The sequence below is a fragment of the Amphibalanus amphitrite genome, unplaced genomic scaffold (assembly GCF_019059575.1).
Source record: "Amphibalanus amphitrite isolate SeventyFive unplaced genomic scaffold, NRLGWU_Aamphi_draft 001723F_arrow, whole genome shotgun sequence".
NCBI classification, from domain to species: Eukaryota; Metazoa; Arthropoda; class Thecostraca; order Balanomorpha; family Balanidae; genus Amphibalanus; species Amphibalanus amphitrite.
Window position 1 is genome coordinate 1 of NW_024883216.1, and position 26,183 is coordinate 26,183.

The window sequence follows — 26,183 nt, forward strand, 5'->3', positions numbered from 1 at the left end:
GGTATGAAGCGAAGCGAATATCGCAGCTTGAGACAGAACAAGGGATAAAAAGAGATCAATTTGATATTTTGAGCGCTTTCCAAAAGCACTATCAAAGAAAATTTCGTGGTAACGATGGCCCGGCTACTGATGAAAACTTTGAAGGGTACCTATCTGGGCTCATGATTAAGCAAATTTCTAGCGAGGACAAATTGAATCTTGCGGAGCCAATAAGCATAGAGGAAATTGAGAAGACTTTAATTAACATGAAAAACGGTACATCACCTGGTAGTGACGGTTTCCCAGTAGAATTTTACAAATTCTTTTGGAAGGAGTTGAAGTGCTTTTTCAAAGCTATGTGCGATGATTGTTGGAAGAAAGGGACACTCCCGCACACTATGAAAGAGGGCATTATTGTACTTATCCCAAAGCCAAATAAACCGCGAGATCAGATTAAATCTTATAGGCCAATCACTTTACTCAATGTATGCTACAAGCTGATCTCAGGATCAATAGCGAATAGGCTCAAAGGAGTTTTGAATAAACTGATCGGAGCACATCAAACAGGCTTTTTGAAGAAAAGGTTCATAGGAGATAACATTAGAATGATCTATGACACCATACAAACGATGAATGATGAGAAACTTAGCGGAATACTCATCAGTTTAGACATTGAGGCAGCTTTTGATTCTGTGAATTGGAGTTTTCTCCGGGAGATAATGAAAAAGCAAGACATTCCCGCTAATATAATACGTTGGTTCAATGCTTTGTACGTTGGATCAACAGCACGAGTGGCTTACAATGGGCATCTTTCTGGCGAAATTAAACTAAGCAGATCGTGTAGACAGGGCGATGCCTTGAGCTGCTATCTATTTCTTTTGGTGATGGAAATTTTGGCGAACAAGATCATTCAGAATCGTGAGATCAAAGGCGTGAAACTAGGTAACAGAGAGCACAAAATATCAATGTACGCCGATGATACTGTGTGTTTATTACACCCTGATGAAATAGCTTAAGAGCACTGTTTCAAGAGCTTGGTTGGTTTGCCAAGTACTCTGGACTTCGCCCAAACCTAGAGAAGACTAAAGCAATGTGGATTGGCGAAGTGTTCAGAAATAAGGAATACCTAGAAAGGAAAGTTTCATTAGATTGGTGTCAATCAGTTAAAATTCTAGGAGTAACATTCGAAAATGATCTCTGCAAGGTTATAAAGGCATATGATGACAAAATCAATGACGTCGCAAGAGAAATAGGAAGATGGAAATACCGCAATATATCGTTACAAGGTAGGGTTACAATTATAAAAACTCTCCGCTTTCAAAAGTCAGTTATCTGTTTCTGTCAATTCCCAGACCTACAACAGCTGTGCTGGAGAGTCTTAAGAAAATGCTATTTGGCTTTCTGTGGAATGGAAAGAATGATAAGATAAGCCGGTTAACAACGGTCAAAAGTACTTTGAAGGGGGGTGTTGGCATGGTTGACCTGGACTCTTATATATCGGCATTAAAGATTAGCTGGATTAAGAGAGCAATAATAAATCCCAATGTTTGGGGCGAAATTGTAGAAAAAGAAATGCGAAAAATAGGATTTACCTGGGGTTTAGGAGCAGAAGCGATTAGGAAGAAAACAAATGGACTTCGAAATCAGTTCTGGAAAGAAGTAATGCTGGCTCTAGCAGATCTCCGAGATAGTTACCGAATGGAAGATGATGACATTACTCGAAGTAATATCTTCTTTTCCGACTTCACAAAGTTTAAGTGCACTTGGGTTAGGAGATGGTACGAAAGTGGCATAAGAACTTTAAATGATCTTTTGAAGTCTAACAGCATGTTGATGACTTTTGATGAGTTTAACCAGACTTATCGTGTAGGGGCAAATTTTCTTGACTTTTCTGCTTTAATTAGTAGTCTTCCCAATCATTGGATTACATCACTGGACAGGCACAAGGTGGAACAGCCAATTGTTGATCCGGTCATTGGCTTTATTTTAAGCCCAGAAACTCGAGTCATTAATGCGTACAATGTCCTAGTAAGAAAGAAAACTGAATGCCAAAACAACAAATGGGAGGCGAAATGGGAAAGCGAGTTCCCTGCCTTAAATTGGAGTGAAATTTATTTAACATTAAAAAACCCCAATGCAGTACAGAAGTACGAAATATAAAATAATTACTCGTATACTAGCGACAAACAGCTTGTTAAAAATGATGAACATCAGGAACTCAGATGAATGTGAATATTGTGGGCAACTAGATGACATTCAACACAGAGTCTGGTTCTGTCCGAGAGCCAAAGGCCTATGGACTGAGTTGAAAGCGTGGTTTAGAGGCAAGCAACTTGGTTTTCTAGCTGAAAAAATCGCATTACAAAAGGTAATTTTGGGAATAACGGATGATGCATTGGCAAATCACTGTGTAAGTGCTGCAGTGCACATCATTTGTTCAAAAAGAGTACCATCAATTTCGGCTTTAATTGCAATCCTGAAAGCAGACAAGGACAGTGAGAAGTATAATGCCAAAATTAATAATAAGAACAATGAGCACGATAGAAAGTGGGCCCCTCTCGGACTGTCGTTCCGTAACACTGTGGAGATGGAGCACCGCCACCAGTAGCAGCTCCGAATGTGGATTGTTATGTATTTGTGTATGTACGTCGCTGTATGTGTATGGTTATGGTGTACGTACGTCAGCCTCCGTGTGAGCACAATGTGCTCCCGGACCATCCGCAGCTGACTGATCGGCATTGGTGATGGACTGTGCATTGTGCTGCCCCCGCCCCTAACCCATCCGGGCTAACCCGTGACCGGCCCTGCACAGCGGCCCTAGCACGCTGTGCAGGGTCGGTCCGCCGGCCGCTCGGCCGGGGCGCCGGACTGCGCGATGGCGTCCCGCTCGGGCGGTCGGCGTGATAGGGGCGCTGCCCCTGCGAGTGTTTGCCTATGCGTTTTTATATCCATACGCCATTATTAAGCAGGGCAGCGCGGGCGGGGGCAGGCGGCCCGTCTGGAGCGCCGGGGGGGGGGGGACGGTATCCTACACCTCTCCCCGGCCAGGGAGGTGTCTCTTATTAGCTCTCCCTGGGGCTGGGGCGGCAATGGCCTGAAAGTGTCGTCCCGGCCCGCCCAGACGGGCGGGTATTCTCATTATACGTCATTTTTTTTAAATAGTGTTCCTGATGCTTTCTCAGTGTGTGAACATTTTGTGAATAAAACTAGAAAAAAAAAGAAAAAAAAGGAAGCCCTTCGTAAAAACGGCTATTATCCGCTCGTTTCCAATCTTTTTGTGATTGTAAACGTTCAAACATGTGAAATGATGGTGGTCCCATGCATTATGGTGGGTGTCAAGGTCACGTGAAGGTCAAGTCAAGGTCATTGACCTTTGATGACCTTAGTTCACTTCTTCTGGGTTCATATATTTTTTGGCTAGTTTTTTTAGCTGATTTCGAATTTAGCACCCATTTGAACATTAACGAAGTAATTTTGACGCCTTCGTACCATGTCACGAAGCTGTCAGTGTTGGTTGACACCTACTATGGACAGCTAGCAAGACGCCTACTGATTGACCTGACCTGACCTGACCCAACCTGGCCTAAATGTATGAAGACATCATCTGTGATCAAAACTAACATGATATTCGTGATCAGCGCCCCGAAAACCCTCGGAACAACCTAACTCTCCAAAGTTTTAACAGGTCCCGATTTTCCCGACCTTTGAGTCACTGACCTGACCTGGAAGGTCAACCAATAACCTAGCCCCGCCATGTGCGTTTGTGGCTAGCAAAACACCAATAAGGGCGAGAGTTTATCCCGCAGGACCTGTTGGTTTTCTACATACATGCGCGCCGGCCGGGGGAGGGTTGGTACGACCCCCTCGTCGTTTTTCGCCCCTGATGGAGTTGGAGCGTCGCGGAAAAAACGAGCGTGTGTGCCGTTAGGAGACACAGCAACTAGTATCCGATTTTAAGGTCTCAGGTCAACCAGTGTCCTGTGAGGTCAGGTCAAGTGACCCAAGACACGGTTTCGGTTTTTATTAATAACTTCTTAAAAAACAGTTGCAGAGCGCGATTTTAGCTGCAGGGTGCTCGCCTTGCTCAGGCGCGTCGAATGGTATAGTTTTTGTTTGGGTGAGGTCAGCTTGAGGTGTTGACCTCGTGTCAAGGTCAGGTCAGAGACCCCTAGGTCGCGAAATTGGTCAAAGGAGGTCGTGTGGCATATTCGATTCGGCAGGTCTTCCTCAGTCCATTGGTGGCTTGACCGACTCGCTAGCTCAGTTTGATTGAGAGTTATTGACGAAAAGCTGCAACTAACCTTGCAAGGAGTGCATGAAATCACGATCCGTGTGCTTGAGATAGTTTGAGATCGCTCCCGGCGCCAGAATAGCAGTTTTCATTTTTCTCCATTGACTTATAGTGGTTAGGTCACGTGACCGACCTGACCTCATGTGATCTTTAGGAAAAATCCTTGTGAGACTTCTAAAAGATGCACGTACTGTAAGTTTCATCCCCCTGTAAAAGCTCCTCTGGGACTGAGGGCGTTGCGAAGTTGCGGCATCTGAGGACCGTCGACTTATGACGTCATATGTCAGTAACCTGACCTGACCTGAAAATCTGGTTGGTGTCACAAGATCCGGCTTGAATCAAAGGTCAGGTATGCCTAGTTTCAGCTCTCTGTTGCTGGCATGTTCGGAGCTATCGCGAAAAAAAATAGGGGAGGGGGGGGGGGCGAGGATTAAGCTAGGCTGGGTTGGGTAAGTTAGGGTCAAGTAAATAGTAGGGGTCCCACCCGCTCCACCTCTTTATATCAGGTGTACCTAAACCACCAGCGACAGCTTCGTAGCAAGTTGCATTGGCACCACAACTATACGTCTTCTCAAATGTCTCAACGAATGCTGGATTCGAAATAAGCTAAAATAAATCCCTTAAAATCGTAAAATTTGAAACAGTCACCCGAAGTCACCAAACGTCAACGACCTTGAACTGGCCGACAACTGACAAGTCAACTTGAAACCCATCACGATGCATGGGACAACCATCAGTTCACATGTTGGCACGTTTATATGTAATCACAATAGAAGTCTGGAAAAGCAATTTTATGTGCGCTAACATAAACGGCAAATCATTTCGGTCTGCCATGATCTCAGAAATCAGATCAAAGGTCAAAGGTCATTGGTTTCAGGATCATTATAGGGAATGTGTAACCAGTAACGTAAATAAGTTCGAGGACACTCAAAGTTTCGTCACGATCGGCCGTTTTAGCGCGAGATAATCGCGCAAAAAAACGAGGGGTTTTATCCCGCCCGCACCCCTAAAAGTGTGAGGGATAACCAGCACACAGATAGCGACGGATATCCATCACACCTACCCCAGTAACTATATTTTCTACATGTAAGCATATGCTGGCGATATAATGCAGCCAAAATTATCACAGTTACGTGCTTTGTCCCTGGCACCACATATACTCCTGAGCTGAATGTTCAAATTTTGTTCTTCTTTTCTTTTAAACTGAACTAGAACAACATTTTTATTGGACAAGATTGTTGACGGCCCTCCTGTGAAACGAGACTCGATGAATTCTTAAACTCCCTAGTTATTTTGTAACAACCCTAGGTTCGTTGCATACTAACTAAGGAGGTTGCAACGACCCTAGTTTCGTTACAACGTCCCGGAACGAGCAGTTATTTTGTAACGTCCCTAGGGTCGTTGCAAACAAACTGATCGTTCAGGGAGGTTACAACCACCCTAGGGTCGTTGCAAACTAACTGAAATCGCATACTCCCTGTAACATATATATATATATATATATATATATATATATATATATATATATATATATATATATATATATATATATATATATATATATATATATATATATATATATATATATATGTTACAGGGAGTTTGAGAAATCCGTGAGTTTGCAAACTCCCTAGTGAGTTTGCAAACTCTCTGACCCATCAGTGACTTTGCAAACTCACTAGGGAGTTTGCAAATTCACTAGGGAGTTTGCAAGCTCACTGACCGGTCAGGGAGTTTGAGAAATTCCAGAGCGATTGGGCCAAATAAAATCAAATGTGTAAGATGAGGGTGGCATACGTGCCGTCCGTGATGTTAAAACAAAAGCGACTAGTGGTACGGCCTATATAATCGTCGCACGCTGACAAAAAGCTTACAGATCCTTCATTGTTCTACCGAAAAAATGCTACTCGCGGCTATGTAAAGGGGAGGTTCGGAGCAACGTGCTCCTCCATTCCGTCGTTTCCATCCTCAGGAATCAGGATACTGAAATCCTTCTCGTCCACGCCGAAACCCCCACTCCGGGCTGGACAGGCACCTTTATCTCATGCGGGCTGCTCCCTTGGAGCGGCACCGCTGCTCCCGAGGGAGCGCACCCCGTAGCCGGGTGCAAAGAGTGCTTGGGGGGCTGGTCGGTCTGTCAATTCGGACGGGCTCAGCCCCGGCGACTCTGCATATAGGGTGTCTGCCCAGACCAATGTCTCCCCCTATAATTCCTATCATTCGTCCGACTCTGAAATGGTCTTGTCAGACCGAAAGGGCCTAACAAAAAAAAAAAAAAAACAAACAAACAAGCAGCGCGCGCCAGTCGCAGCTGGGCTGGCTGCCAGCAGCGCCGGCTCTCGATGACACGTCTATGGCGGAGTGGGAATGGGCGTGAATTGATGCGTGAGCCTGTACTTTAGCATAAGTGACCAACAGTGAGCTGTTTCTACTTTGATATATTTAGCCTGACTCTGGAATAGCCACACTTGAGTGGAATGGGTCTAATTGGGACGTGAACTAAATAAATGTATAACTAAATGAAGCGGCGGTACATGCATGGGTAAATCACTGAGCAGTTTAAAATAAAAAGGTATTCATGGTGTGCATATGATCTATAAGCTTTTTGTCAGCGTGCGAGGCCTTAGATTAGAGCTAGCCTCCATTGTTTTAACATCACGGACGGCACGTATGCCACCCATATGCTGCACACTTGTTTTTATTTGGCCCAATCACTCTGGAATTTCTCAAACTCCCTGACCGGTCAGTGAGCTTGCAAACTCCCTAGTGAATTTGTAAACTCCCTAGTGAGTTTGCAAACTCACTGATGGGTCAGGGAGTTTGCAAACTGACTAGGGAGTTTGCAAACTGACGGATTTCTCAAACTCCCTGTAACATATATATATATATATATATATATATATATATATATATATATATATATATATATATATATATATATATATATATATATATATATATATATATATATATATATATATATATATATATATATATATATATATATATATATATATATATATATATATACACATATATATATATATATATACATATATATATATATATATATATATATATATATATATATATATATATATATCCTAATATTAAAAATCACGGCATGTTGTGCTTTAGAAAGCTTTCTGTTGAGTTTTTCGATTCTTCTTACCAATGTTTTTAGGTCTGAATTCAAGTTGAACAATAGTTCACCGAGAGGCATGTGTCATCGTTTATATTGACAAGTCATTGACGTTTCGGATAATCGACTATATCCATTTTCAAAATGATACAACGCTAGTTCTAACTAACCATAATCCATTTTGTTTATACTAAACACTAAACAGACACGCTGAAGAACCAGAACGCTGCACAAGCTCATTCACATGCTATCAGTTTTTAAACATGTTTCGAAATTTAAAAGAGTAAACACGAGCATACATAAATTGACATCTTCGTTTGCGACAGTTTTGCGGTAGGGTACTAAAAATTAACCATACCTATAGCGATAACCAGGCACTTGGTCAGACCTAACTAATACATATGAAACACACACGCACGCATACAACACGAACATACGCTATACCTTCAGCCCACCCCTCTTTGAGTGCGCTGACTCCACAGTGACAAATTGCATGTTTGTTGTACTTGTTTGTTGAGTATGGGTGCCTGTTCATGTATGAGTATGGCTTCCAGCACGCCCAGTTTCCTGGTGTCATGTGTCGAGGCGATGATTGTGGTGTTCTGTGTGAGTGTTCTTCGGGTGATCTGTGTGCTTTGTTCCCGCTGCATGTGGTCCTTTGGAGCCCCCTCAGCAATTTATATTTCTGGTATACACAACATGGCGGAAATCGATAGACAAAAACAAGTCACCAATGCTCCTTCCAGTATATATTAGAGTTCAGTGACAGCAACATACTTAAGATTTAGGCATATGCACTCGAGTTGTGCGGTGCAGCCTACAACACACAGGCATACTGGCATTGGAGCCGTGCGGCATAGCCTACCACCCAGGTGACTGCACAGTATACTCGTACATCGATACACTGATTTGGGCCACAGTTACGAGTCCGCGCTCCGGGGGGGGGGGGGGCATGTGCACCCCATTTAGCCGAATCTTTTGTTAAGACCGGCCGTGTCATCATACGTGCCTAGAAGATGCATCCATCTCTTCTCTCTTACACGCCTGTAGTCCACGTTCTGCATCCACACTCTTTCCAGTCCCACCACGCGTAAATCGTCCACACTGTGGTCCGGAGTGCAGAAGTGGTGCCTCATCGGAAGCGCCACGGTCGGGTTGCTCACCCGTACGGATGATAGGTGGTTCTGTATCGGCCGTACAGATTTCCACCTGTCTCTCCCACGTAGCACACGCACTCACATACATTACACCATATTCCGTAAATAGCATTTACACTTTTACACCCTATCGTCCTATCGTACGTCGTCACGCGCCCCTCCCCCGGTCCCCTCACGCGATCACTGCTTGAGTACATCCGTCTGCAAATGACACACTGTTTGCCGCAGCTCTCTGGTTTGCTATCGCCCTTCTTTGAAACAATACGCCTAGTTTTTGCATTTACTAAAATGTCACGTAGGTTCCTACCTCGTTTGTATGCTACCATAGGCTGACCTGGAAAGACTTCGCGTAGCCTATGCGATCTGTGGAGTATAGGTGCTGCTTCTTTGTGAGTACCGACCTGATATTCGGTAGGAATTTGGAGTACGTGACCGCCATAGGTACTTTCCCCTCAGTTTTGTTGGACGGTCGGTCAGAAAGAAGCTGTTCCCTATTTACTGAATCAAGCTTTTTTACCCGCGCCCGGCTGGGGGTCCTGGATTTCCACGCCCTGCTGGGGGGGTGTTTGAACACCCCCCCTTCTAACTCGGCTCCTGGGCCACGTAACGATACGCGGAAGGCGGCGTTCGAAAGAGCGTCAAAAATAATGAGGAAATTACTTCGGTCAATTTTTTGGTCAGGTCAAAGGTCAGGTCACCAGAGGTCATTGAAGGCAAAATTTCGCCGATTTCCGGGTCGAATGTCGAAAATTTCCAAGAAGCCAACGCATAACTCGGGAACCAATAGAGCTACAGCGCCGCGGAAAAGCGCATTCGATAGCCCTATTAACGCCCTTTCTGAGTAATTTTCTCAGATTTGACCTAACGTCAACGGTTTTGCCTGCAGGGGGCAAAAACTGCAAAAATAGCCGATTTTTTCGGAAACAGTTTTTCGGCAATAACTTTTGACCCAAGCATTGTACGAGCTTACTTTTACCGGCATCGTGTTCCTCTCGTCAAGACGCATCGAATGAACTATAACTTGACCTTGAAAGGTCAACTTAAAAATTTGACCTCAGGTCAAGGTCATGACCTGACCGGAAAGGGTCATGTTGCATATCAGTCGATCCGTATCGTCGAGCTGAACACATCTAAGGCGTTTTCATCGCTCTAGCATGCCTCTATCAAAAGTTATTTTCGAAAAACTGTTAGATACCATTCATGACCTAAGATGACCTCAGGGCATAAACAGGGGTCACGGACACCATTTTCATGTTCAGTGTGTCTAAACCACTTGTAATTCAGTGTTTGGGAGTGTTTATAATGTCTTTCGTCCAAAAGAGGCGCATTTCAATTTTCTCCCATTGACTTATAATGGGGAGGTCGCAAAATTGACCTGACCTTAGGTCATCGATATCAAAATTCTGAGATATACATTTTGTACATGCTATTGCTCTTAGCAATCGCTGAAAGTTTCAAAGCGATCGGTCACTCGGTGTAGCTATGACAGACATTGAAACTTTTTATGAGGTGAGGTCACTTCAAGTGACCTGGTGACCTGACCTTGAATGACCTTGGGCTGAAATTTTCAGAACATGTGTAGAATTGATGTATGATAAGGTGTACCAAAAACGGCGGCGCTGCGCGCCGCCGTTTTTGAGATATTCGCGAAAAACCACAAGGGGGGTGTTCAAACACCCCCCCCCCAGCAGGGCGCGGGTTAAACTCCCTAGCTACTACTGTTTGAGGATATTCTCTCTCAAGAAGACGTTTCTTGATGTCCAACTTTACCACGCGCCACGTGCGGTGGTTGGCAAGAACGCATGGTGGCCATCACACCACATAACTTTTACGTCCAAGTGACATTCAGTAAAGAAGACCGCTTGTCAATCGGATGTCCCGTTCCTAAGATATTAGCTTTTGAAGAGCGTCCCCACTGCCGGCCGGCCGGCCGCTCATACTCAGGATTTTCCCTTAATTACGAGCGAGCGAGCGCAGCGAGCGAGCGAGTTCATACTGAACCAGTAAAACGCCTTTTGGGCGAAGAACGAGCGAGCGGGATAGTGAGCCCTGCACGTGCGGAAGGGCGAGAGGGTAATTCCAACGGGCTTATGCAAAGCACCCTTCTAACCGGTCGCTAGCGGTGTGCCAAATTTGAACGTAATCGACCAGGCCGTTCCTGAGATCTGGAAGCGGCATTCTGCACGTGCGCACGTGCAAATGGGATCCAAACTGACTTTTGCACGGCACCCTACTAACTGGTCCCCAACCGTGTACCAAATTTGAGCGCAATCGGCCCAGCCGTTCTCGAGATCTGGGAGCGCCTCCTGCACGTGCGCACGTGCAGTAGCACCCCAACCTTAACACATGCGGATGAATTATCTGATGGAGACCTAACTGTGTACCGAGTTTCAATTCAATCGGCCCAACCGTTGTGCCGTTATTGAGGTTGCAATTTTGGGGGTTCTTAAAAAATGTCCAACTTTACCACGCGCCACGTGCGGTGGTTGGCAAGAACGCATGGTGGCAATCACACCACAGAACTTTTAAGTCCAAGTGACATTCAGTAAAGAAGACCGCTTGTCAATCGGATGTCCCGTTCCTAAGATATTAGCTTTTGAAGAGCGTCCCCACGGGCCGGCCGGCCGCTCATACTCAGGATTTTCCCTTAATTCAGTATGAACTCGCTCGCTCGCTGCGCTCGCTCGCTCGTAAAAATGGTAGAATAATGACACTCCCGTACATATAGGTCGGCGAGTGTTGAGCAATTCGTGTGTGTGTCACAAGCTCGCAACATTATTTCTAGATCTTAAATTCCTTAGCCTTGCGACTGTCAACACATTCTAATTTATTCAACACATTCTGTGAATGTCATTCTTACGCGAAAACAAGCTCTTAAGTATTCAGAATATTGGGGGTACTGTAGGTACCCCCCAGGTAAACTATTGAGGAGGTCCCGACCCCCGCGTACCCCCCTGTGGCGGAGCCCCTGCACTTGTGGAGACGTTCCATGACCTGAGATAACCTCAGGGGCATACAAGGAGTCACAGGTGCATTTTCCGGTTCAGTGTGTCATGTTTACCTGTGTCACGATGTTTGAGGGTGCTTTTCGGTCAAAAGAAGAGCATTTCATTTTCCTCCCGTTGACTTATACTGGAGAAGTCGCAAAATTGACCTAACCTTAGGTCACCGATATAAAAATTCGGAGATATAGGAATTGTTCATACTGATTTCCTAATGCGAAAGCTCTAGTTTCAAACTTCTGGGATTTAACTATAGTATAATGACAGAATCACATCTCTTTAGAGGTATGGTTATTTAACTTGGCCTGGTGACCTGACCTTACGTGACCTGGGGTCAAAATTTTCGCACACCATGCGATATTGATGTATCATAAGCTATACCCAGTTTCGCGGCGCTGGGCGCCGTGGTTTTCTTTAAACGCGCAAAAACTGGCAGGTGTAGCCAAAAACTCGGGCGAAGGTTAATCGTCTCGGGATCGTCTCATTCGTCTCAAACACAGAACAGCGTTATTCAAACTGGTTTGAAACTGATTTGCTTGCCTTGTGTTAAGTTTGTATTTATGTTATCGTCGCGATTATATTTTGTTACCTTGCGTCGCGTCGTATTATGTTACCGCGTTGTATTTATCGAGCGGGTCGACGGCGTTGCTCGACCTGGCCGCCCGCCGCGGGCCGGCGTGACCGCTATGGCGCATGCGCGCTGACCTGGCGCCGGTCACGTGATCGACAGTGACCTCGGCGCGGCGGTGCCTGGACGGGGGCAGTAGGCGAGCGGGAGGCGGAGCGGACGGTGGCCGGTATTCCGGATCGGCCACGGCTGTCCGTATCTGTCTCTCGGTCCCTGCTCCCCTCGGCCTTCCCCGCCAGTCGGGGGTGGGGGTGGCATCCAGAGCTGCCCTCACCTTCCGCTGGGCGGTCGGCACCTACCCACCTTTTGTGTGCGCCTACCCACCGACCATTACCTGTGTAGTGCCCTGCCTACCCACCGGCCATTGCCTGTGTGATTATGTACCACCATCGCAAATACAGCCGCTTAAACGTATTTTAACTCTTTGGTCCTTAATTCATTTTTATGCGCCTGATTCTCCACTCTTAAACCACCACTTTCAACATAGTCCTCCGGGGTCGGATGAGCACTTGTAGTTAAATCAGGACATAAACCAGAGGTTTAAAATGGACGATCGGGTTAAACTTAGGACCAAATTGAGAACGAAAATTACTAAAACTGTAAAGGATACAAAAGCCTATCGGGATAAAAGTACCGGGGATATCGACCCGGATTACCTGGCATACAAAGTTCAACAACTGAATGAACTGCGAGACGATTTGAAGGCTGTTCAAATTCTTCTAGACAAAGAAGGCCATCCCGATGAATCCCCACACAGTGAAATGCTGTCTGAGGAGATATTTATGGCGTCTCGTCTGCTGGCCCGACTCGAGGGAGCGGCGAGGGGAGCGACGCAGGCCGGAGCGCCTGAACATGACGTCAGCCTGAGTAGCGACCTCCAGTCCTCACTCGTTGTTAAGATACCTACCTTCAACGGAGATCTGATGAAGTGGAGAGCGTTCTGGGAACTGTTCTCTGTGTCCATCCACTGTAACAGCCGCTACGCCAATGTTCAAAAATTTGTCGCACTGAAGTCTCACCTGAGTGGTGCAGCCGAGAAAGCTATCGATGGAATCCCCGTCTCGGGGGATGGATACCTCGCCGCTGTCGACATCCTCCAAAAGCGGTTCCAAAGGGCAGATGTCGAAAAGGAGAACCTCATGAAACAGATCCTCGATGCACCTACCGTCCATAACAGCAGTGATCTGAAAGGCATGCGGTGCCTAATAGATCATCTGTCAGCTCATACAAGAGCTCTCCTCGTTCTCGGTGTGACTACCGAGAGCTTCTCCAACTTCCTCTTGCCTGTGATGAAGGACAAGGTTCCTGAAAGATGGAGGCTGGACTGGGTTCGACAAGAGAAGTCCAGCTATGAGGACTTCCTGGCATTCCTGGAGAAGGAGGTCACCCTACGTGAATCCGCTCGGTCTACACTACACCATCGACCACCAGTTCAGCATCCTCTACCCCATCGCCAGCCACCACTTCGGCCCTGAACATACAGCGGCAGAAAGTCGAGAAACGGTCGAAGGCCTGGACCTGTGAAGCCTGTGGCTTGGGACAGCATGGACTGAACAAATGTCAGCAGTACAGTAGGTCTACTAAAAAAGTCCCCCGCTCCAGAGGCGGCCGGCCGGCCGAACCCCCGGATTCCAGCCCCGACTCTATGCGCAGGCCGCGGCAGCGACACGGGTCAGGTCGCGGCGCCCGGCGAGTGGGTCAGTTGGCGGCGGCCGGCCGTGGAGTGAGGACGCCGCGTGTGGGGCGCAGAGATGCCGCAGTGCAGAGGAGGGGAAGATAATGACTCTGCACGATGCCGGAAATGATGCCTTTGTGATCTAAATTAAACACCTGCAGTGTATATCCTCCCTTGCCCCATTCCTATTTTATCATAATCCTTCAATAATCCGTAATGGCCATTCAACGCAAGCAAGCAAACAAAACAACCCGTTTAGCGGCGACATCATCTCGGATAAAAAAGCGACAGTGATGATTAGAATAGACTTAGCGCGAGGGCAAATCGAGGTGTATAACTATATGTATCCCATACCGAGTATTTTATTCCCATCTAGCGAATTAAGATTGGCGATCTTGTCCAACAAGTCAGCGGCCGTTCTAGACACAGATAAATGCTTTGTTTTCGGTCGCATCATTATCTGCAATAATTCGAAGCGAGGATTAACCCTCGCCGGCCGAGAAGAAAGGGTGGATGCCGCCACCATGTATTTTTTTTTTGCGGTAGCTCAAAGAACACTGATGATAGAAGGCTGACATTTCACATGCCTTACATTTCATTCAAGCCGGATCACTTGACATCAACCACGTTTTCAGGTCAGGTCACTTAACTATGACGTCTTAATTAGGTAAACCTCTGCACGGTTGTCGGTTATAAAATGATGCAATCCGCAATGCACTTAGTGTCATATAAGCATAATGCGGAAAGTTATGGAAACTGTTGATTTGGCGTCGGAAATGATCTGAAACTATACCTCAAGCACATGAAATCGTGACTTCATACATTCTTGGCAAGGTCTAATGCTTCACTTTTGCATTGTTCACCTTGCGTGACGTCATTTATGACGTCACTAGGGTCATACGAGTGCTTCGTCAATAACTCCCGAGTCCCGATCAAAATGAGCTAGCCAGTCGGGACAGCCATCAATGGACTTTGCAAGACTTGCCGAATCAAATGTTATGCAACATGTCCTCCTTTCAACAGCTTCGTGACCTGCGTTGCTCTAACATGACACTGACCTGAGGTAAACATCCTAAATTGCTTCACCTAAACAAAAAAGCATATAAATCGACGCGTCTGAGAACAGAAAACACGATTGTATCGAAATGACGATAATGCGTTTAGTTCTTTTACCAAAAACCGATCAAATGCCTTGGGGCCCTTGACCTGCCCATAAGAGGTCACTGATATTTTAAAATGGGGTACCAGTCGCTGTGTCACGTAACGACGCAAGCGCTCGTTTTTTCCGCGAGGCTCTAGCAGCTAGCTCAATTATAGGAGCTAAGGGTCGGGGAATCGCTCCCTTCTCACTCACTACCTATTTGGCCGGGATAGTGTTTGCAATTATTGTTAAAATCTAGCATTTTTATATTTCAAATGACCCATTTTTCCCGCACCCAAGTCTTTCAATTCAAGGTCATAACACCAGGTCACGTCAAGTGACCTTACTTCAAGGAAAGTGCCTGTGCTCATCATATCTAAATACACCGACTAACCGATCGCTTAAGAACTTTCAGCGATTTTAATGGGCAACAGTATATGTATTTGAAACGTTTACTTTGCAAGTTTGACATTATTGACAGAAAGGCCGGGTCAATTTTGAGATCGCTCAAGTCAATGGGAGAAAATTGAACTGCGCTTTTTTGGACGGAACGCATAATAAACACTCTGAAAACATGTGGTGCTGACATACAATACTGAATGAAAAAATTGTTTGTTTTGTTGGGGGCCATCTTTTTCGGTCTGAAAAGGCCCTTGCAGAGCTATGACATAACTATGCTCTGGTGTAGTAATTGGGTTGTGCGAGCCAGCGACAGTGATCTGCGGAAGCCAGACTGTTCCCGTGGGACGATTGCCCTGTCGGGACGGTCCAGCCGTCTCCCAAACGGTCACCCGAAGAGGATTATGTGTCCTGGAATGGATCCGACATCAACTACTGGTTGGCTGGTGGGGTGACCTCCAGTCCAGAGAGGGAAGCATGAAGACTAGGGGCGATGCGGATTGGTTTTTCCTGAGGATAGCGAGGATGGAAGGAATCTAGCACCCTTGAACCTTCCTTATACCTACTGAATGTATCTCAAGCTGTTAAATCTCCTAAGCGTTTTTTCTCGACATCGTCAAGGTGTCATTAACAAAAATATGAAATCCGGAAGGATAGATTAAATATAGAAATTGTGGCCAACAGAACATTATCAGTTGCGTTCAACATACTCGTAAGCATGTTTACACACCCAGCTTACATATGAGCCATGTAATAATTATTTTTGATAGACATGCTTAAGTTATGAAATCTTCTGAAGTGTTTGTAAAGTTCCACGGTACGGATCTAATATCCTGCTATGCATTATGACAATTTCTGGTCAGGTCATGTCTTTGAACAAAGGCCAAATTTTTCAAATGACCTTTAAAGACCAACTTTTGAGACATTCGAAGCGTTTTGATAAGAGGAACACGAGGCTGGTAAAACTAATTTCATGCAAGTTTTAAGCTAAGAACTTTTAAATGTTTGTGGAAAATCAATTGGTTTTCTCATAATACCGATGGTGGCAGTTGTTGTTATTTACATGCTAAGCCGTTGACCTTAATTAAATCTGACAATATTATTCAGACATAGCGGTAAACGAGCTGATTGTTGTGTTAGGTTAGGCTCTTTCGGTCGATTTCAGAATGGGAAGGAATGAGGATGATAGGAATTAGGGGGAGACAGGGGGCCTGGGCGTGAATCCTGGACCTCATACTCCGCTGGGGCTGAGCCCATCACGTGGGTTGGATTGCCATGACACATGGATAGCCCTGGGCGGTGTTTCATGGCCCCGCGCTGCTGGCACGCTGCGCTGCGCTGCTGCATTGTTGCGGCGGTTGATATGAATTCGGCTCCACGCTAGCGTTGCGAGCTTCCGAGTCTGTTGATGTTTCCATGGAAATTGGAAACCCAATGCACCGGTGCGCGCAACGCACCCTGTCTCAGCAAAATTTTACCATCGATGACCTCTAGTGACATGACCTCTGGTTATGACCCGATCCAAAATTGGCTGAAGTATTTTTTTCTTCTTTTTGCTACTTTTGACGCTACTTCGAATACCACTTAAATGCCGCTGAGTTAAAAGAATGATGCTCAATCCCCGTTTCCCCTCCAACAGGGCGTGAGAGTCTAGGGCATTCCTGTGGGGCACGGGCTAACAATGACTATCTCATAATCATTGTGGCCATGAACAACTACTGCCATTCTTTAACACCGGTTTCGCTGCGCTGAGCGGTGGCCGTCCCGTTTGTTGGATTCTACAGCTGGCTGGCGGAAAGCGTTACCGGCCGCCCGTCCACCGCCCGCGGGCCGGACCGAGCGGTCCCGCTGACCCTACCTGACCTGAGCCCAGCGCGATATGGGACAGGCAGACGGGGGTTCGGCTCAGCGAATGCAGCGCCCACTGGTGCTGGGGACTTTTTTAATAGACCTACTGTACAAGGCTATGACAGTCGAGAATCGCTGGAAGACAGTAAGGAGGGCTGGTGTTTGCTACCAGTGCCTGGGCCCTCACAGGGTTCGGTCCTGTATGAGCCATCCATGTTCGTCCTGTGGGGAGCCTCACCACACATCGCTTCACCATCCGACCCAGCACCAACCGACAAGGCCTGCACCTGATGCACCGAATCTGCCACCATCACTTACCACCACATCAGGATACCGACCTGATGATGTGCCGACCCACCACACATTCCACAGTCGCAGAAGTGATGACATGTGTAGCCTCAACCTGATGGAGGTCTCAGACCAAGAAGCTGTGAACCGAGACGGCCTCCCAGTGACCGAACCCTCCTGTAACGACACCGCACAGCGGTGCAAGACGAATCTTGTGCAGGAGTTGTACTGCCAACCAGTAGCCAGCTCTGCCAACCGGTCCACTCACCAGATGATGATGCCGAAACGGAAGCTTGAAACCAGCCAGCCACCCAAATCCGAGACGCGGAGCGATGCTGTCATCAAAGAAACAGCAACCAAACCACCGAAACCGACATCGAATGTGGAGGATACCGCCCTCCAACCCACCTCTGAACATGGTGGAGGAGACCGCTCCATTGGCACACCGGCTATTGGATACTCCACCAACCTGAATGATGATGCCGCCCTCTTCCCTCCTCACCATGAAAGTAGGAAAAAGAGGAAGCTACGTGACGTAGTTGAAGGATCTGTGGAAGACATCACCGGACAGAGTCTTGCACAACACCTACCTGCAACCGGACAAAAACCGGCCGTGACAACTGGTGGCTGTGACACTCAGTTCCCAAGCAGGGAAACGGCATACCAGACTGACACCTGGAAGAGCTGCCGTCAGATGATGGAAACGGGACCACAACGATCCGTCAGCAGACTGCACCGCCACAACATTGAGCCTGACTAATCTGACGTCTCATCAAACTAGTCATACGGAGACTAGTAGCACGATTCATCTTTACCGACATTTTTCACAGCACTCGCCATTCACCACGGCATCACCACCAGCATATGCATCATGAGCACAAACTTCTTCTTGGCCTTATCTGCCTTTGTTATAGCCCCACGCTTACTACTGTGTGATCTGTGTGTTTGGTTGTGTGCGTGTGTGGATGTGTTTGTGCTCTGCCCGTACATCATACTCACGATGAATTTAACTCTGCCATCAGAACGTTGACCTCTTCAACATTTTCAACCAAGAGATGGAGGAAACCCGGTCCTGGTTCCGCCGGATGGCGGTGAGGCGTCGGTGAGGACCCGCAGTACCGGCTCGCCAGACGCCGCCCGGTGTTCAGCGCCGACAGCCTGCGGTTCGTCTCCGACTGGGCGACTCAGTGGCTTGAGACTCCCACATGAGCTTCCTCGCCAGTCGGGAGTAGGGTCGGCATTTTGAGCCGCCCTCGCCTTCCACTGGGGCTTCAGACTGCGAGCGCGCCGGTCATCTTCCAGTCGACGGTTTACCACGTCCCGACAATATGGGCGGCAACGAAACTTTGCGGTGCCGGCACATCAGATCAGACGCAACCGGCGCTCATTGTACCGACGACCTGCGGCGCGCCTCCTACCAAGCGACGCAGTGACCTAGTGGGGTTAAGACTGACAGTGATTTGTGTGATTGTGGACATCGGCGTTTCGAAAACAAATGCGATTTGTTTTCGAGTGGGGAGTATGTTAAGTTTGTATTTATGTTATCGTCGCGATTATATTTTATTACCTTGCGTCGCGTCGTATTATGTTACCGCGTTGTATTTATCGAGCGGGTCGACGGCGTTGCCCGACCTGGCCGCCCGTCGCGGGCCGGCGTGACCGCTATGGCGCATGCGCGCTGACCTGGCGCCGGTCACGTGATCGACAGTGACCTCGGCGCGGCGGTGCCTGGACGGGGGCAGTAGGCGAGCGGGAGGCGGAGCGGACGGTGGCCGGTATTCCGGATCGGCCACGGCTGTCCGTATCTGTCTCTCGGTCCCTGCTCCCCTCGGCCTTCCCCGCCAGTCGGGGGTGGGGGTGGCATCCAGAGCTGCCCTCACCTTCCGCTGGGCGGTCGGCACCTACCCACCTTTTGTGTGCGCCTACCCACCGACCATTACCTGTGTAGTGCCCTGCCTACCCACGACCATTGCCTGTGTGATTATGTACCACCATCGCAAATACAGCCGCTTAACCCTCGCCCGTATTGGTGTTTTTCCAGCCGCGAACGTATAAGGGGGGGGGGGGTCCGTTGGACCCCCCCCCTTGCCATTTCGCCCCTGATCGAGCTAGAGCTTCGCGGTAAAAACGAGCGTGTTGCCCGTGACGAGAGGAAGCCGATGATACCTAATTTTAAGGTCCTAGGTCATTGGTTTACCTTGCAGGTCAGGTCAATGACCCAAAAGTCGGGAAAATCGGTACCTGTTAGAAGGTCGTAAAGTGTGGCTGTTATGGGGTTTTTCGGGGCGCTGATCACGAATATCATGTTAGTTTTGATCACAGATAATGTCTTTATGCATTTAGTCCAGGTCGGGTCAGGTCAGGTCAGGTCAACCAGTAGGGGTCCTGCCGGGTATTCCTAGTAGGTGTCAACCACCTCTGACAGCTTCGTAACATGTTACGAAGGCACCAAAACTACTTCGTAAATGTTCATATGGTTGCTAAATTCGAATTCAGCTCCAAAAACTGGCCTAGAAACATGTAAAACTTGAAAAAGTGAACCGAGGTCACCAAAGGTCCATGACCTGACCTGACCTTCAGGTGACCTTAACACCCACCCTAATGCATGGGGGCAACATCATATCACATGTTTGAACGCTTGAAACCACGAAAAGACAGCAAACGCGCGGCTAATGCGAGCCGACATACGCCGAATCGCGATTCTGGCCAAACATGGTCTCGAAAAGTAGGTCACAGGTCAAAGGTCATTGGGGTCAGGGTCATGAAATTTTCAGGGTAGGTGTAAAATTGATTAACGCGAGGGTACTGAAAGTTTCGTCGCGATCGGCCGCTTTTTACGCGAGTTATTCGCGAAAAACCATGGGGGGGTCCGTTCGACCCCCCCCCCTATACGGGCGAGGGTTAAACGTATTTTAACTCTTTGGTCCTTAATTCATTTTTTATGCGCCTGATTCTCCACTCTTAAACCACCACTTTTAACACCTTGTTCTTGTGTGTGTGTGTGCATGTATTGCTTTAACCCTCGCCCGTATTGGTGTTTTTCCAGCCGCGAACGTATAAGGGGGGGGGGGTCCGTTGGACCCCCCTTGCCGTTTCGCCCCTGATCGAGCTAGAGCTTCGCGGAAAAAAAACGAGCGTGTTGCCCGTGACGAGAGGAAGCCGATGATACCCAATTTTAAGGTCCTAGGTCATCGGTTGACCTTCCAGGTCAGGTCAATGACTCAAAAGTCGGGAAAATCGGGACCTGTTAGAAAGTCGTAAAGCGTGGCTGCTATTGGGTTTTTCGGGGTGCTGATCACGATAATCATGTTAGTTTTGATCACAGATGATGTCTTCATGCATTTAGGTCAGGTCGGGTCAGGTCAGGTCAGGTCAACCAGTAAGGGTATTCGTAGTAGGTGGCAGCCGCCTCTGACAGCTTCGTAACATGTTACGAAGGTGCCAAAACTACTTCGTAAATGTTCATATGGTTGCTAAATTCGAATTCACCTCTAAAAACTGGCTTAGAAACGTGTAAAACTCGAAAAAGTGAACCGAGGTCATCAAAGGTCAGTGACCTGACCTGACCTTCCGGTGACCTTGACACCCACCCTAATGCATGGGAGCAGCATCATATCCCATGTTTGAACGCTTAAAACCACGAAAAAGACTGCAAACGCGCGACTAATGCGAGCCGACATACGCCGAATCGCGATTCCGGCCAAACATGGTCTCGAAAAGTAGGTCACAGGTCAAAGGTCATTTGTGTCAGGGTCATGAAACTTTCAGGGCAGGTGTATAATTGATTAACGCGAGGGTACTGAAGGTTTCGTCGCGATCGGCCGCTTTTTACGCGAGTTATTCGCGAAAAAACCGAGGGGGGGTCCGTTCGACCCCCCCCCCCCTATACGGGCGAGGGTTAACCCTCGCCGGCCGAGGCGGAGGGCGGGTGCCGCCCTCTCTCTCCCCCCATAGTTTTTTTCGCGATAGCTCAGGACACGCCGGGGATAGAGAGCTGAAAATTGGCATAACTAACCTTTGATTCATGCCGTCCCAGCCCGGGGACAGCTTGGGGATACCTTCCCGGCGCTCCGGACGGGCCGCGGCGCCCCGCCCGCCCCGCCTCGCAGTGCACCATAGCACAACCACAGATCCGTTGCACGACGCAGTGCGAGGCAGGGCCCCTGACGGCCGGCCGGGCATACAGACAACAGCGTTCTGGCCACTCGCATATACCTACCCGGCCGGCCGACCGGTCCCACAGAAGCTTCTGATGGGACCGGTCACGGGTTGGCCCGGATGGGAAGGGCAGGGCGCCAGTCACACATGATGTGCTGCTACACATCATATCACAGGCCACTCATCACGCTCACCGGTTGAGATTTTTTTTTTTTGCTGCAAGAAGAGGTTCTTCCTTTGCGGGGCCTGCTGATGAACTCTGACATAAGTTCATGGCGGTCCGCCTTCAGGACATTCTCCAAACACGCCGCACAGATCTCCGTGTGGTCATGTTTATCATGTTAAAGGGTGTTTATAAGTCCATGATCATCCTCGAAACTGGAAACTCATGTACAGCCCACCGCTAAAGTAATGTAGGGTTTTACCAATCTCAACGGTTGGCTTTGACTGGCGATTGTTTAATGCGGAGTGATCGAAAAGAAGATGTCAATAGCTAAAGTTGCAGCTGCAAGGGTGACGATAGGGGAAGTTGGGGGAACGCCGAATACTTTTTCTCTGACGCCCGTAGCACGCAAGGTAGACAACATAAGCTATTCTTGCTGGCGTCATTCGAGAGGCCAGTCTTTTGCCTTTCAAACATACCAGGCGCATTTGATGAATTCGCATACCGTTAAGCGCACAAACTAAAAATATCAAAGAAGTGACTTTTTCGGCGTTGCCCCGGACTGCGGGGAAAGCCGAAAACGGGAGAAATGATCTACGGGGAATGCCGACATTGATGTTTTGCCACTTTATCTCAAACTTTATCCAGAATTTATCAAAGCTGACACCCGTTTTAAGAGCTTGAGGACGCTTGGTGCACACTGGAAGTTATAATTGTGTGATATAATAAGAAAATGCCAGGTAAATAATTCCTTATAGGTAACAGGCCGTTGTGTCGGTTGAAAGTGTAATTTGTGTGACTAAAAATTCGCGTTGCTATTCTACAGCAGTAAAGTCCACGTAGCGTGCTTTAACGTGCGTAATTGCACGTTTTCGGCATTACCCCAGCCAGCCATACTTTCATTTGCAGGTCCATAACTTTTCAACGTGCCGTATAAATTTCAAATAGGCAGCTCACTTATGCAAAGACATGCTGAAGATTACTTGACCGAATTGGCCAGACAATCGGTAGCATAATGAGTAAGAAATGCAGCTTCAAAGGCGCATGTAGTACAAGGAACGCGTACCTTGAAAACGCTCTTGGCGCCCTCACAGCCGAAGTATTCCGAATGACGACTCGTAACAAACATGCGATAATTGTAGTCACTTAACCCGCGAGTTGCTGGGGGGGGGCGTTAAACGCCCCCACTTTTTTCGCCGGGCCATAGCATAAAAACGGCGCGCCGCAGGCGCGCCAAATTTTGGGTACCTGTAGGGAATTGATTGAAGTTTATTGTGACAAAGTTTCAAAAAAATCGGTCGGAAAATTTTTGAGATATCGAGGTTTTAGTGACGTCATGATTTCTGAGTTTTCGACCAAAAACGGCATATGCTCAAAAAATCATATAAAATCACAGAATAGACATACAGACATGCCGTAAACGCCATTAAACTGCCAAAACCATGATTAATCAAATGGCTATCTTCGATTATTGATTATCGTTCCGCATTTTCCATAATCTTGAACTGAATCTTGGCAATTTTTCGTGACTTCTTCACGACCATGATATATGCATTTCTTTAATTGAACTTTTTGAGCCAAACACGTACACATATGATAAAATGAATGTCACCATCGTGTTCTACGCCCCAAATTACCTATAAAACATGTGTCACAGGCTGCGAATATCAGTTTTGATTTTCGGGGATATGTGCGTACCCGGTTGACCTGACCTTGACCCTGACCTATGCTTGACTGACCCCTACATGGAGCTGACACTCTTGTAGGCCTTATATGATGAATTGTGCACCGTTTTAACAGAGTTTATGACGAGAGGCGCCCATTGCGAAGTCCAGAAGTCCATGCTACTGAAAGCCCGATTTCAGGTGTTTGACCTGACCTTGACCCGACCTGTGACCTCAAAATTCAACTTTAAAGTACTCATCTGAAGCGTCTCGTCGCGCTCTTTCGTTTGCCGCCTCGTGCGTTTCGCTGCGCCTATTGGTTCTCGAGTTATCGGCTGGGGGCGTTTAACGCCCCCCCCCAGCAAACGGTGGGTGGCGAAATACCCCAGCAACTGCCGGGTTAAGCTTCAGAGCATCACTGACAGGTGGCATCCATGTCTTACGGTTTTCGAAATATCTCGAATTTCGGCTTTGCCCCAACTCCGGCATTGCCCCAACTTCCCCTACATATAAGCTACATTCAAAGTTTCATTGTAGCTTGGCTAATCGTTCCTAAGTTTCAGAAGCAGAACATACCCATGACTGAAACCCCACATTATTTCTGCTGTGGACTGTACCTATATGATGGAAAATGGGGAAAATAGCATGTACCTAAGTGTTTTTCTATTTGTGTGTTTTGTCAAAAATTGAAAATTAGAAATGGGGGGGGGGGCTCTAAGCTTCCCAGGGGGGGGGGGGTCAGTTTAGCATAGGGATAGATATAAAGTTACGCCCCTACGCTCTGCCTTCGCAAATATAATTGTTTCTTTAATTGCGTTGCTGCAAGTAAACAAATATTTTTCTTTTCAACCGGGCACTTTCGTACAAATAAAACCTAAATGGCATACTATAATCATCAGTATCGTAAATACTAGTAAGTACTGTATAAGTAAATACTAATAATACTAATAAAAAACTAATAAGTAATAATAATACTAATAATAATAAACTAACCTAAACTAATAATAATAAACTAAAACTAATAAGTAAATACTAATAAATACTGGTAAGCAAGTAAAATAATTAGCAGAAAGGGAATCCCTTCACAATGCTTAAGAGATCCGGTAAATACGGTAACTTTCAGGTAGAAAATGGTAAAACCTTTAATAAAACTTTATTCAAAATTATAAAATCGGGCAGCACAAAAGCTTTTTTTTTTTGTTACCTTACCGAATCAGTCCCAATGGTCAATGGCAATATTGGGTCATCTCAATGTATGTATGTATTGTATTCATAAAAATCTCCACATCGTGGCTCTTCCGATTTCAGAGTCAGTACATTAGTTAAACACAGTGAACATGTTCATAAAACACGAAAAAATGATGGTTTAAAAATCACTATAAATTGCTAAAATGCGATAAAACTGAGCACATCTACTCCCCATGTCTCGCGATTCACCTCCGTGGGTGACACAGTAAACGACTCCTCCTGAGCTCGGCTGGCAGTCGGTTCCAGGCGGTGGTAGCCCGGCACATAAATGCACGGCGAGCGAGTTCTGTGCGCACGCGTGGCATTTGCAGCAGCATACTCTCCGATCCCCGCGTGGTCCTTTCTGATACATCTGAACGGGACACAATCATCGTGCGGAGATGCTCAGGCGACTCAGGTGACCCCAGAATCCGACAAAGTGCCGCCAAGTCACATTTAGTAATCAGCTCATCAATTTTGAGCCATCCCAGTTCTTTTAAAGCGGGAGTAATATGCTGAGACCTCTTTAGTCCGGTGATGATCCTGGCACCAAAATTTAGAACTTTCTGGATCCTATACTTTTGGGTTTTGGTGCAGCCGCCCCAAACGGTCAGACAGTACCTAAGTGATGTGGGGATAAACAAGCCCTTCGATGATAACTTTTTTGGTCTCGTGTGGTAGTCGGTGGCTCAGCTTTGCAAGTCCCACCAACATGCCATAACAGCGCCTGATGACGGCAGATATCTGGAGGTCCCAATTGAGATAAGAGTCCAAAGTTATGCCAAGAACCTTCACAGAAGGAGAAGGACTGATGAGCTGTTCCCCAAAATGAATTTTAAATGTTTCGTTGATTTCTAAGTGAATTCGCTTAGACTTCACGACCAAAAGATCTGTTTTTGAGGGATTAATTTTTAAACGATTTTGAGTAAACCAATTCAAAACAATTTTGAGCGTGTTCTCTACTCTAGTACGGAGGTCACCCACGTTGGCCGGAGCATCCGCATCGATAAACTGCGCGTCGTCGGCATACATGATGAGCTGTCCGTGGCGAATAAAAGAAGGTAAATCGTTGGTAAATAGTAAAAACAAGATCGGTCCCAAAGTACTCCCTTGGATCACGCCATGTGTCACCGCCACTGGCGTTGTACACCCCGCCACACGCTGCGTTCGGCCTTCGAGCCAACCGCGGAACCAATGGTCATCCACACCATACCATCCGAGCTTTTCCAGGAGCCGGCAATGCTGTACGCTGTCAAACGCTTTGGACGTGTCTGTCGTCGTCAACGTGGAGACGAGGCCACGGTCCATGCTGCTGACAAGCCTGTCAACAGCGCACAGCATCGCCGACTCCGTGGAGTGGCCCGGGCGGAAGCCATGCTGTTCAGCGCAAAGTATATGATGTTCGCTTAAATATGACATTA

At 47.2% G+C, this 26,183-nt stretch overlaps 1 protein-coding gene across 1 annotated transcript in view; it reads left to right on the plus strand.

The window, feature by feature from the left end:
- The first annotated feature begins 12,960 nt into the window (after positions 1–12,960).
- Positions 12,961–26,183, plus strand: part of LOC122374836 — a 97,591-nt gene continuing 84,368 nt past the window's right edge. Inside the window, exon 1 of the mRNA XM_043353843.1 lies at positions 12,961–13,581. Within this exon, the coding sequence (XP_043209778.1) occupies positions 12,961–13,581 (621 nt within the window). The remainder of the gene's footprint in view (positions 13,582–26,183) is intronic.